The 13343-nt window shown below is 44.8% G+C and overlaps 1 protein-coding gene across 5 annotated transcripts in view; it reads right to left on the bottom strand.

Moving 5' to 3' along the window:
* Positions 1–1942: 1942 nt before the first annotated feature.
* GTF2E1 (general transcription factor IIE subunit 1) overlaps positions 1943–13343 on the bottom strand; it is a 55666-nt gene continuing 44265 nt past the window's right edge. For all 5 annotated transcript variants that reach the window (XM_062005414.1, XM_062005424.1, XM_062005445.1 and 2 more), the window contains 3 exons: positions 11525–11726; positions 6595–6842; positions 1943–3672 (listed from right to left, as the gene is read on the bottom strand). In XM_062005414.1, the coding sequence (XP_061861398.1) occupies positions 3242–3672; positions 6595–6842; positions 11525–11726 (881 nt within the window). In that variant the 3' untranslated portion in view covers positions 1943–3241. The remainder of the gene's footprint in view (positions 3673–6594; positions 6843–11524; positions 11727–13343) is intronic.

Genomic DNA, 13343 nt, shown 5'->3' with positions numbered 1-13343 from the left:
AGTGCCCTGAAGAGTGTGGCCAGCAGGTCAAGGGAGGTTCTGCTCCCCCTCTACTCTGCCCTGGTGAGGCCTCATCTGGAGTCCTGTCTCCAGTTTTGGGCTCCTCGGCTCAAGAGGGACAGGGAACTTCTGGACAGAGTCCAGCACAGGGCCACCAAGATGATCAGGGGACTGGAACATCTTCCTTATGAGGAAAGGGTGTGGGAACTGGGGCTGTTTAGTCTGGAGGAGACTGAGGGGGGATCTCATTAATATTTACAAATATCTAAATGGTGGGTGTCAGGAGGTCGGGACATCCCTTTTTTCTGTTGTATCTAGTGATAGGACAAAGTGTAATAGGATGAAGCTGGAACACAAAAAGCTCCATTTAAACATAGGAGAAACTATTTTACTATGAGAGTGATGGAGCAGTGGCACAGGCTGCCCAGGGAGGGTGTGGAGTCTCCTTCCTTGGAGGTCTTCAAAACCCGCCTGGACATGTTCATCTGTGACCTGATCTAGGCAGACCTGCTTCTGCAGGGGGGTTGGACTGGATGATCTCTAGAGGCTCCTTCCAACTCCAACCATTCTATGATACTAAATAAAGCCCACCTTAGGCTGAAAGCAGGCACATAAAGTGGTTTGAGTAGAGCTAGACAGAACATTCACCCAGGGAAGCTTCAGCACTCGACCACACTTCCAGCGTTATTGGGTTAGCATTAATGCAGCACATGTGATCCAGTAGCCAGAGGAAACGACTGGGGCCTTCCTCAGAATTGATGGCTTTATCCCTTGCTTTGTCACCAACCTGCTGGCAGTGGCTGGCTTTGCTTACAGCAGCAGCAGCTCTTCCTCTTCTGGCATGTGTGCAGAGCCCTGCTTCAATTGCAGCAAAAAAAAAAAGAAAGGAAAAGAGGCACTATGGATTGTATGTGCTGCCGTTCATTCAAAGCACCGCTTGCCATGACAAGGCAGTAGCAGCACATGGCTGTCCTTCAACACCAGCCCTCATCGGCTGGAAGAGACCAGAGCAGACTTTTTTTTTCACGAGAGCCAGAAGCTGTTAGAAAGGGCAGGAAACAAGGACAGCATCTGCTTATTGATCTCGACCTCGCTGGGGCTCCTGAGGGCCACTGCGGCGGCGAAGAGGCGGAAGGCTTTGCCCTGTGACTGCCGCAGTGATGCCCTGGGCGGCAGGACTGGCCTTGCTGGGCGGGAAGAGCCACGGCCGCTCTGCAAACCATAACCCATCAGTGTGTTTATTAAGTAAAGACACTGCTTATGGGGTGATTACACTGGATAGAGAAAACAGCATCAGTGCTCTCGTAGTGAAGGCCGGTGTTTCTTCGCGCCAGCTTTAATAAACCTACAGTTTGCTTCTGCAGACTAAAAACTCAGCATAAACTGCCAGTGAGTTACAAACGTGAGTAGTCGCACTGTGTTCAGGGTTAGTTCTGAGTCTCCGACTTTGGCTCCTTGCAAATGTACTTGCTTTTCCCCAGGGTTGACCTTGAATTCAACCAGATTAAATCTGGACAAAATAGGTATATCTGTTAGCTGATAATTGAATCCGACTTACCAGCTCTGAAGTGTGCTACCAGACTTCAGAAGTCTGTCTACACAAGAGCACCATTTTAATGAGCAATACGATGGCTGTGGGATCCCCAGCATCAACCTACGCTTTCCCCGAGGAAGGAGAAAAGGAATGAAAACGCTGATCAAAAAGGGCCTCCCACAGCACCAGTGGAATGAAACATCCTTCCTGGAAGTGCAGGAGATTCCAGGAAGCATTCAAGGGAAGCTCAGGTGAGGAGAAATAAACGTGCAGTAGGATTTCAAATAGTCCTTCCATCAAAGGAAAGCTTCAAGTTGTTCTTTTTTCTCGAATTGAGTAAATCAAAATGATAAGCAAACAACGCTCCCAACTAGGCACATGACAAATTGGAAGACGACAGAGGGGAGAAGTTTCTTTTTATTTATCTTTAAAATGACTTAAAAGCAAACTTAAAACACTATTTATAAAAGAAGGAATTCAATATATGAAGAGGCTGAAAATAAAAACCACAGAGGAGACATTACAAGGTTAGCAGAACACAGAAAGCCTAGTTAGTAGAAAACAGATTTACAGTCTCGGTGAGCGCCTAATTCGTGTTGCCCATGTAAATGGAACAGCACATAATACTGCCCCTACCTTCTGGAACACAAAATTCTTTTATCATTTTGTTTTACTGTAGCACTGAATCGGAAAACACAACAATTGTCAAAACATTTTTCAGTTGAAAGTGAAGAACGTTAAAAACATGATATTGCTCAGTAGGCACTGATGAATGTTTTCCTAAGGTAAAAGTGTATGCCAAAGCAGAATTCAAAATTGCATAATTCCTCTTACAATGACACAGCCCTAGTGTGACTGCAATTAAAACTAGCTATGCTACTCCTCTGGCACTGCCTGACTGCCACCCTGCCCACTACGAACCACCTGCAACACTGGAGTTTGGACAGGGACAGGCAGAAGGAGCAGGCAGCAACAATGGAAAACAAAGGTTATCTCCTGATCAGTCAGAGCGCTCTGACAGCTCAGATCCACGGAGGTCTTTAGGGACACTGACAAAAGAGTGACTGTGTGTGCTTGCCAGCAATTTCACTCTGCCTGTTTCAAGTTACACCTGACCTTGAGGTGCTGAGACCTAGTAAGGGGCAAACAGGAGCAAGAAAAGGTTGGTGCCTACAGGCTTGCTGAGAAATAGCCAGTTCGGTGGCCAGGGGCTGCTGCTGGCAGGAGGTCAACTACAAGCCCTGCCCAGGCTTGCCTTCAGCAAGTGAGTGCTTCCCTCTCTTCTTCAGCACAGGCAGCTGTAACAATGCTCATGCCCTCCTCTGCAGAGCACTCTGATCAGACTAGAGAGGGCAGGGAGGTGGACTTCACTAGTATCTGCAACAAAAATCAACTCAAAGCAGTCGGGGAAAGGCAGCTGCTGGGGCCCTAGAGAAGGTTAAAGCAGTGCCTGTGCAAGGCACCCTGAAGCAGATTTTTACCTTGCAAGCATACTCACTTCTGAGACTCGTCCTCCACTATTTGTTTTGGCACACACAGCCTTGCTGCTCTCCCCTGCTCTGGGTGAGCAAGATGCCTCAGATGAGTGGTCCCGAGTCCCAGTGCCCCTGCACACAGGGGAGGAAAGATGCACCTCAGTCTTCTGCTTTACTAGGGAGTCTCTGGCTTAAAAAGTCACTTTTAAAAAAATGCCACGGCAGGAAGCAGTTAATCAAACATGTCCTCAAACATGCGCTGCCCCATGGCTATGTAAACCTCCTTCTCCTCTGGTGTCATCTGGGCCACCAGCTCAGGGCGCTGGCTCACTTGGCTGTACGAGTGTGGGCGCCCGGCCACTGTGACAGTGGGGTCTTCAGCCACCACCTCAAACTCTTCATCCTCCTCCTCATCCTCCAGCCCGTAGGCTGCGGTGGCTGTGGTGGCTGGGCGGGGAGGGGATTCCTCCTCTGACTCGCTTGTCTCGCTCTCGGAGTCACTGGCATTGGCCCCCGAGAGGGGAGCAGCGCCTCCGACTGTGACTGTTGAAGCAGAAGGTGTCTTCTTCTCGTGGATAAGCAGGGCACGCATCACCTCCTCATTATCATCCAGAGCTGCCCGGCCTTCCTCACGCTCCTGGAAGGTGTCCAGATTCCTGCCCCCTGCAAAGAGACATCAGAGAATGACTGTTTCCTCACAGAGATCTGGGTGACGGCCTTGAAGGCTTTCTGGACCCACGTTAATGACTGCCGGTGAGCACCCTTTGTCTATGCCAGCTCCTCCTCTCCCTTAAAAGACAAACACAGTTATGTTTTTTTCCTCATAACAGCAGAGCAAGTATTGACATTTCCTAGGAGCTGGGAGGCCTAGAGTCAGTCTTGTGGCTTCCAGCTGGGAGCCTCCACCAGGAGCTCATTGCAAGAGAAGACAGTAAACACACAATGAGCAGATGTGTTTGCCTCCTGCCCCTGGAGGCATCCAACTCGAGTGACCCTCAGCTGGACTTCCAGGTGCCCAGACTATGCACCTAGCAATGACACTTGTCAGAGATACAGCAAGGTATCACGCATGAACAAGCACAGGCTATTTCCTTTTTATCCCTTTGTTTCTAGGTTTTATGACCACAGCCTGGAGGACTTGTCGTGGTGACCAAGAACACAGGATGTTGCTGGCACAGATCATAAATCCAAATCATAAATACAGACCCCAAACCAAGCCCTGCCCTGTCAAGCTGAAATGCAGCTCAGTCAGGCTCTCTGTCTCCCTACCTGGACCTTATATTTGAAGGGGATTGCAGCTTCACAGCTGACAGGACACATGGCCTGTGCTCCTCTTTGGGTAAGCTTGGCTTTTCAACAGCTGGAAGGGTTTGACTTGGCTTGGAGAAGGCCTTTACGTCAAGGCCTAAAAGTAGAATAGAATCCTCGTGGCAAAATTTCTCCCTTGCACCTAAAAGATGCTGCCTCTAAACAATTGCTGGAGTTGAAGTGACAGCATTCTGCCTTCATGCATTAACACCATTTGTCTGCATGGACCCTTGCGGTTTCAGCACCACATCCAGGCAGCTGATGCCCAAACCTGTCTCACAGGGTCAAAAATGTATTTGCTACTTTTTTCAACTTGGGATTAAAAATAATGTTGAGAAACTAAACAAGAACTAAACAAGTCCTGCATTTAGCACTAAAAGTCAGGGAGCTTGTCATTGTTCCTTTCCTGTGGCAAAATAAAAGCCAAAAGACCCACCTCTAACTTCACTAGACTCATGTTTTTTATTGTCAATCACAGAATCATTTTGGTTGGGAAAGACCCTTAAGATCATAGAGTCCAACCACTAACTTCACAATGCCAGGCTCATCACTAAACCGTGTCCCTCAGCACCTCCTCTATGCTTTTGAACACCTCCAGGGATGGAGACTCCACCATCAACCTCGGCAGCCCATTCTAATACTTAACAACCCTCTCAGTGAAACATAGGTGATGGCTGCAACCACTGTTATTAATGCACCGGGAAAATTCTTGAAAGAAAGGAAAAATGAAGGTGTTGTGTCAGCAGCCGTGTGCTCATCTTGTTGCTTGTGACTGTAGAGTGGAAGAGACTACTGGAAAGCATCTCTGTAAGCGAATGTCATGGCTCATCACACTGAGAGCTGGGAAGCAACCATGGGAGTAGCTCCACAAAGTCTGACTGTGGCACAGGAGTGGGGCTGTCTCTTTCTTTGGAGAACTCTTCCTGACAGATCCAAGCAGCAAATCTTTTCTGTCAATAGTCCCAAGTTTCCTTCCTCCCTGCGTATGTCACTCAAGAGCTATAGATATGTGTTGCAGCAGTAATTTCAGACTGTTTCCACAAGTCGCCTCTTCGATCTCCAGCAGTAGTGGAGGTTAAGCAGTGATGCCATCATGTTGTAAAGAGATATACTCCCCCCTCCATGGCCTGCAGTGGCATCTGAGAAAAATTTATGCTGTGTACACCAGAAGCCATCTCAAGGAGATGCTTTCAAACGACAGGTGAATTGAATGTCTAGCAGAAAAACAGGGTGAGAACTCACCATGACTGGTGAGTAACAACAACACCTGCTACCAATTGCAGGAGGAGGTTGTGTAAATCACCTCAATTTGTGTAGTCTATTTCGAAAAAGTTGTGAGATCTGTGTGCTTGAAAGGCATCACATGCAAACAAGATGGTTAGATATCTCCTGACCATTATTTCACATCCATTTTCTTCACTTCGGCTATACCTACATACTCCTCTCCCAAGCACTGCACCAGTTCCAGGGTCTCAAGCTTACAAATGCTGCTTCCTTTTTGCCATTTTCTCTTTCTAGGGCATCAACAGTTCATTCTTTAATCTCTAGATGACTTGGAATATTGCACCTATTGATTCACTCTTGTAAAAGTCATAAAAGGTCTCTATTTCCTATTTTTAATGTGGAAGCTTAAATAGTACACTTACCAAAGCAGAATGTTTCTACTACTGGTTACAAGATCTTGACAACTGTCTACAGTCTACCTGACCCCAACATGAATGAAAATAAACCCAGAGATAATGAGAAGCAAATAGAAAGCAAGAAAGACTCACCTGCAATGGTGACAGACTTTTTCACTGTACTTCCAGAAGCTTTATTTCTGACATATTCCTCATATAAAACACATTTTGAAAAAGACAGTTGGCAAAGTGGTGGCTGGAAGCACAAAACCACTGCTGGTAGATTTGGTAGGCTTCAGAGTGGCCAAATGTTAATAAATGTCATTTTTCAGATGTGAGTTATTAGTGGGGGGCAGCTTTTCTAGATGACACTGAGAGACCTTTGTCCAAAAGCAATAAACTCTGAAGGTGGAATACGTGACAGATAATTAGCATTTTAGAAGCACAAACAATTTTGTGGGTAAGTCAGCTTTACTGACCTAGATTTCAATCCTGGATCTAATAAACCAGGGTTTTTTACATCTACCTACACACAGGTGCTTTGCACAGCACAGGGGAGCAGACAAAACCTGGAGTGTAGGGAGCAGGACCTGTACACACACAGGGGAACATATTTTTGACAGCACTCTATGAGCATTGCATAACTGCATTTTCTTACCATCTTTGATTTCATCGGGGTCATAAGCCCCCTGCACTGTGCTCTCCCGTAGCCAGATTGGCCTCTCCCTGGCCAGCTTTCCTTCACTTGCAGATCGGTTAAGATCCTCCTGGTCCTCCATGCTGATGACAACATTTTGGGTATACAAGTCTTCATATGATGGTCCTTTTGTAGCCCACGCTTCCCGATGGTGTCCACCAGCAAGGCCAGCTGCTGCCCCTGAACCTGTCCCAGCTGCACGCTCCTTGCTACACAAAAGTCAAAGAGATACAGAGTGCTCAGAACAAGCCCTTCCTCAGACAGCACTGCAACACTTAAACTAGGATTAATAATCTCTCATCATCTGCACCAAGAACCTGCATTCTGATTTCTAACACATGGTGCTAGAAATTTCTACACCAGCTTGCTGGTTTGGAGAACTTGGGGGTCTCTAATGGGAAATGCTATCTAAGGCCATGACAACTGAAGAGACAGCGTTAAAGCTGCTGATGTACTCACGTAAAAACAAATGTAATATCACAGAATACCCTGAATTAAAAGTCACAGCAGTAAAATGCAGTTGAACAGTAATCTGGCATTTGGAAAAGTCTCTTTTTGGCCTTTTCACAGCAACCTTATACTGCATAAAAAAGAAACCACACCAAAGTTTAAACAAATCAGATTATAATGGGCCCAGAGACCCAGCATGCTCAAATCTGTGAACCGTTCTTAGTCACAGGATTTGTGACAGAGTTAACTCACCAAGAACACAGTTCAAACCTTTGCTTGCACTGTGAGTGACAGTGTCTATGTTAAGTCACATCTCCCATGTCACACAGGAGACCTGTACTATCCATAGACATAGCCTTGGGAGGACTGGGGAGTTCAGGCAGAAGAGAAGACGAGAGGGCACTTTCAACCCCCGAGGACTAGGGCTGGGCAAAGGGCTTTGATTGGTGATGGTGTGTCGGGGGAGGCAGGACAGAACTACCCTCATCATTGAAAAACTGGAGAAAGAAAAGTGTTGACTGATGCAAAGGGTACAGCAGCCAAAGTCCAGCCTTCCTTTGATTTCTGAGAGGAGCTGCAGCCAGCACATTATCCTCCAGGCTCCTTTCTAGCTCAGGAGACTGATGGAGAAAAGAAACATTCCTGCTTGGATCTGATGGAAAGAGGATATCAGGTGGAGCATTTTTCTGCATAGTGATGGCAATAAGCCTTAAAATATTCCCTCTGGCCTGTGCTGCTACACATGCATTGATCAGAGAAAGCAGCTGAATGGAAACTCACTGCTGTCTGGGGTGGAGAAAGCCAAACATGACCATTCCTCTGCTTCAAAATCTTATTTCATCTTCTCAGAGAAAACAGATCCACCCTCAGCCATATCATTCCAGTCCTCTGACTGCCAGTGGCACCTAAGGCTTTTCACATGTAACAGACCTGCTTGGACTCCTCTTGTCCAGAGCAAATCCATCAATGATATTCATAATGTCCCTGCTCTGCTGCCAGTTGAGCTGATAGAAGTTGTCAGTGAGCATGGTTCAGTCACTGCTATCTACCCAACAACCTTTCCTCCCAGCGAGATGCTTAAAGTCAGGCTGCAGCTGGAGAAGACCTGAGTAATACGCAATTTTTTAATTCAGGAAGGGCTTAACCACTGCTTGATAAGCTAATTCTGATAGACTTTTAAGGCTAAACAGTGAGAGGAAACTACACAGGCAGGTAACCATCTCACTTCCTCAGATACAAAATATTGGTGTAATTAGCCACAGTTTGGATTAAGGGCTACTCGTGGCCTCCCAGTAGGGAGCTTGCTGGGATCTGTTAGCAAAATACTTCACAGCATCAGTTTTAGCATGTATCTACAAACTAACCGGTTCTCTCCTGCCATCAGCCTTGCAGCCTTGAATTTTGGGCCAGAAGACTCATGCACATGTACTGCTTATATAACCTCAGGAACCACACAGAGACCTTCTTCCCAGTGCTTTATTTCAAGTGTTGGTACCTTTCAGCTCTCCAAGACAGGCGCGTGTTCTGTGAAAAGCACCACTCTGCTTCCCACACAATAGAAATCTCTTAACTAGCGTTTCCCTGACGATTTTATGTAATCCACTTTCCTCACAAGACACACAATGCAGCTCTCCCCCACGACTGCGGCGTGACAGCTGAACACTCGGTAGTGCCAGGAACTGCCTAATAATACTTTTGCACAGAGGTGCTTGTGAGCGTGCCTGAAATGGACTTCTTTTCCTACGCAGTATCACTTAGCAGCGAAACACTTCCATGACGTCAGGAACTTCTCAAAATGAAAGAAACAACTCTTAAGAGACACCTACAGTACTTATTACTTTAAGCCATCTACTGCAACGTCCCACACTTAGGTGGAACCATGTAGACACTTCTCTGTCTACTTTCAGACCCTGGTGAGTTTTGCAATCGTGCCTCAGTTTACTTTCTTGTTTGTGGAACTGCATCTTCAGTGGTACTGTTCGTAGGAGTAACCCCTCAAGACTACGTGACCCCTTACTGCAGGAAGAGTCCTTTCTGTTCAGCAAACTTGTTCTGAAGAGCAGGATTGAACATCACTGATCAGGCAACAGCAAATGGCCAGATGTGTGAGCAGACGAAGGGAGTGCACTCTTAAACATATCTCTCCCTCAGATCCAAGGTCTGCTTTTTCCCTACCTAGGTCTAGACTTTGCACGGCCATCTTGCAACCAGGAACTGTGGCAGTTCAGTGGCCCGGAGGTGACTATATTTGCTCTGTTACCCAACAGTTGTTTTACTCTGCTGGAAATCTCTTAATGAGTGCTTAGCTGACTTTAAAGGTGACATAAATAATCCTTGACACAGCTTACGGCCCACAGAAATCACACTGTGCCACAGGGAAACAACTTGAATTTTTGTCTCATTCCTGCCCAAACTATTAAGGTCTTGCATAATGGGGATAATTCTTTCTGTGCAATGGTTGAAATAAAGCACCTTTTCACTTAACTGTTCTTAAGAGCTTCAACTTCACAACACACAATCCATGGTCCTTGATAACATGACCACAGAAAAGAAATTCTGTAAAGACTTTGTTATTAAAAAAAACACTCAATTTTGACATAATAAAATTAGGTGATATCAAAATCTATGTCTTTTAGAAAACCACAGAGAAGGGCTTAGGTAAAACATCTCTCTTTCAAAGTCTGTGGGGTTAATTCATGCTCTGCCAAGACTAAGAAAATTAACCGTCTCCTAGAAAGACATAAACAAAGATCTGCCCAGTTTCCCCGTGGCAGGTGAATGACAGTTACGCAATGTCAGTGTGGTTGCTTGGAGCTGTAACTCTCCTGGAAACACATGAAGTTGCCTGCATCAGTGCAAAGAGAGGATGCAGGCACTTTGTGACCTTTTCTGCTTGTTTCAGAATCATCAAACATCAGTTTTGTCAATGATTTCAGACACTCGAGACTCCACAAAAAAGGAGGGAATAAATAACCCAGGGTTTGGCACGTTAAAAAAAAAATCTCACAGCAGCACTTTCATGCAATTAGCTGCTTTAAATTAATAAGAGTTAATAAATAATTAAATCACTGTATGTGCTGAAGCAAGTTGTGTTCAAGAAAGCATTTAAAAAGCCGCCTATTTATTTTGTCATTCCTTGCACAAAGTAATTAATCATTTACAATGTTTTTAAAGTATTTAAGAGTCAAGTAAGTGGGTGCTGCTATTTAATCATGGGACTGCACCAGGCTTCTGCTGTGATAATTTCCTATGTACAGAAGGGAAAGACTGAGAAATTACTTTCTTTCAGGGAGAGTAGGGGGAGGGGGAAGGTTATCCCTCTTCTACTACTCAAACTACAGAAAACAGATTTTAAAGCTAGTGATTCAGCTTGGGCATAAAGGCTTCAAAGACTCCTCATATCACCACAGACACGTTGAGTGACCTTGGAAAAATCTCTTTCCCTCTCTATATTACTTCTGTTTTTCTATCAGAAGGAGAAGGAAAAATAGATACCTTCTTAGCTAGAAAAAGACTATGACTAGAGCAAGAACTTTTTACTCTATTAATTAGAAACTGTCTAGCATGAATATATGAGGGATGTTCTCTCTCAAGGTTAGCCTGAGATGAAAAAGCAATATCCTGTTTGGTCTCCCATTAACTAAAGTCAAGCACCCCAAGGCACTGTGGGAATTTTTCCCCTTGTGGTACATTCTCCCCACTCCCCATTTGTTTAATTATTTTTTTTAAAACACAGAGATGTGCATCACATTTCACCACAGCTGACAAAACTGACAGCTCCCCACATCTTTCTGCATTATTTAAACATCATCTGTTTTTGTACAGCTAGGAATGTTCTGAAAGAAAAGTGTCATTTCCCATGGGCAGGAATATTTTAAAGAGTTTTTGTCTATAACATGGTCTCTTCCTGAAAAGAAGAGTTGTATGAAAAGTATGAGAAAATCAGATAAAAAAAATACTCTTAATGCAAAGTAATGTCTTTAACTAGAATGCAAAGTGTAGAATGCAGATAGCTTAGTTTCAAAAGGTAGAAGCAAAAGGAATAAATTAAAGATAGACTTTGAGAGAAAGAAGACACTGTAGATGGCACCTTTAGAGCTTTTCCAAGTAGCTGTGATTTGCATTTCTTAAATACTGGGGCAAGGGCTTGGTATACACACCAGCTGCATCATAGCAAGCAGTAGGGCATCCCACAGGATCATACAGGAGGCTGACCAGAAAAACAGTCATCTGCCTTCTTTATTTAAAAACGGTTACAGCCCTTTGTCTCTTTATAAATCACATTTTCCTTCAGGGATCTGTCAGTTGCTTGCATACTTGGTGCTGAACAAATACAGTCAGAGGCTGCACTAGGCTGCACTAGGTTTGGGAAAGCCTCATAGAGCAGAAAAACACACCGCAAGGAAGCAGTGCAGTGAGGGAAGACGAGGCACATTCCTACCTCTGCTTCAGGGCAGGAATCTCTGTGGGTTCTGGCTCAAGGATTTCATAGGCTAAGTTAAAATCTTCCGTCTCACGAAGCAGCGCATAGATGGGCTCAATCTGTTCGTTAAATCTCGCCACGAGTGTCCTTGCATCCTTTTTGGGCATCGCCGACTCATCTTCTTCTACTTCAGTCTCACAGAAAGTACAGCGGAAAGTTCCTAAAATGAAAAAAAGTTGCTAAGCAGTGCGAGGAAAGCAACAGGCCTGGCTCTTTATGCAGCCTTTTAAACAGCAAGTGCTTTGCTGTTTTCTTAGCTTGGTGCTAAATAGTTTTTCTCCCCCTGACAATCCCTTCCCACACACAAGTGTACCTGGTTATTATTTAAGCAGACAACAAAGCAAGCGTTTTGATGGCATCTGGTGATACCCAGTTGGGTAGTTTCTCGCTCTGAAAAGCCCAGATGAGCTGCAGTACCTCTACTGAGACATCTCCTAATCTCACTCCTTCTTTCTTGCTGCACATTTTAAATGTCAGCTACGACTGGGCTGTGATAAAAAGCTTCACAATACCCTCTTAGGATTTCAAATATCATCTGTTTCAGGTGTTTGCACCGGTACCTCCCAGGCTACATGAACGGGCTAATTCCACAATGAAATAGGGTGCAGTTTAATACTGCACCAACCAGCCTGCAGTAACTGCTAGCATAACCATTTTCACTCTGCAACTAACGCAAAGAAGATGGCTTCTCCTGTTTCAGGGCCAAAATACGCAAAGCAGTCATTACTGTGGAGCAGCAAATGCAAAAACTTATCCCACCTAACCTCCACATGAATACAAAATTAAGAATGGCTAGGTAAGAATTGTATGAATGGCAATTGAGAATAATCTTGTTTTACAGATCTCTTCTGGATCTATAAAAGCAAGTCAAACATAAAGACAACTGAAACTGTTGCATGGCAATACAATTACAGAAAACCCACTGAACTCCTGCACAGCAGGCTTTTCAGTTCCATTGCTCCCTCCGGGGCAGTACATGCACAGTAGGACCTCACCATACGGTCTACTGTGAGAGGAGCAGCACAGTGTAATGACTTAGCCTTGCAAGTGCTGGACTGAGAACATACTGCTGCCTTTACATCCAGAGTCATGCTTCTTGATTTCCCTTGTCTCTGTGTGACTATTCATCCATTCTGTGACACCTATTCACATTGTCCCTTAGTACCCCAGTGAAGAAAGAAAAAGATCTACCAATAGGAAGCCTGAGGGTAGGTCATATCAAGGAAATGATAAGCTTATCTCTAAAAATCAGAATTGGAAATCAGTATTGAAGTCTGCTATGCACGTGTACATGATGCTACGTACACACATAGTCAAAAGAATGGGCCCAGGGCACATGGGAACAATGTAATGAGACAGGCTGGCAAGGCAGATTTTCTGGTATCTTGTTTTGCTGCTTACACAGATTTGTTAGTCTCGTCACTTCATTTTTCAGTGTACCTTCTTCTCTGCCTGTAATACAGTGATAAAGATGGACCTAACTCTTTCACCTATGGCCATGAGGGCTAGACAATGCTTGCACGCTTCTTGGAAAACAGACAAAACAGACAAAAGCCCCGTTTATGACAGGAGGTAGATCTGTTGCCTCTCATTGCAGTTTTTCTGCCTTGGAACTCTTCTGTATGTGGCCTATAATACGTACATGTTTTCTGCAATAAACTCTCTCTTTAGAAAGTTTGTCTATCTACATGTAAAAGCTAGAGCACCCAACAACAGCAGTATGTAAGGAATAGGATAAGTGGTTAAAGTGCTCTTCTCTCCTATCCAAGCATGAAAC

The sequence above is a fragment of the Colius striatus genome, chromosome 1, assembly GCF_028858725.1.
Source record: "Colius striatus isolate bColStr4 chromosome 1, bColStr4.1.hap1, whole genome shotgun sequence".
NCBI lineage: Eukaryota > Metazoa > Chordata > Aves > Coliiformes > Coliidae > Colius > Colius striatus.
This window is presented reverse-complemented; position numbering and strand designations above follow the sequence as displayed.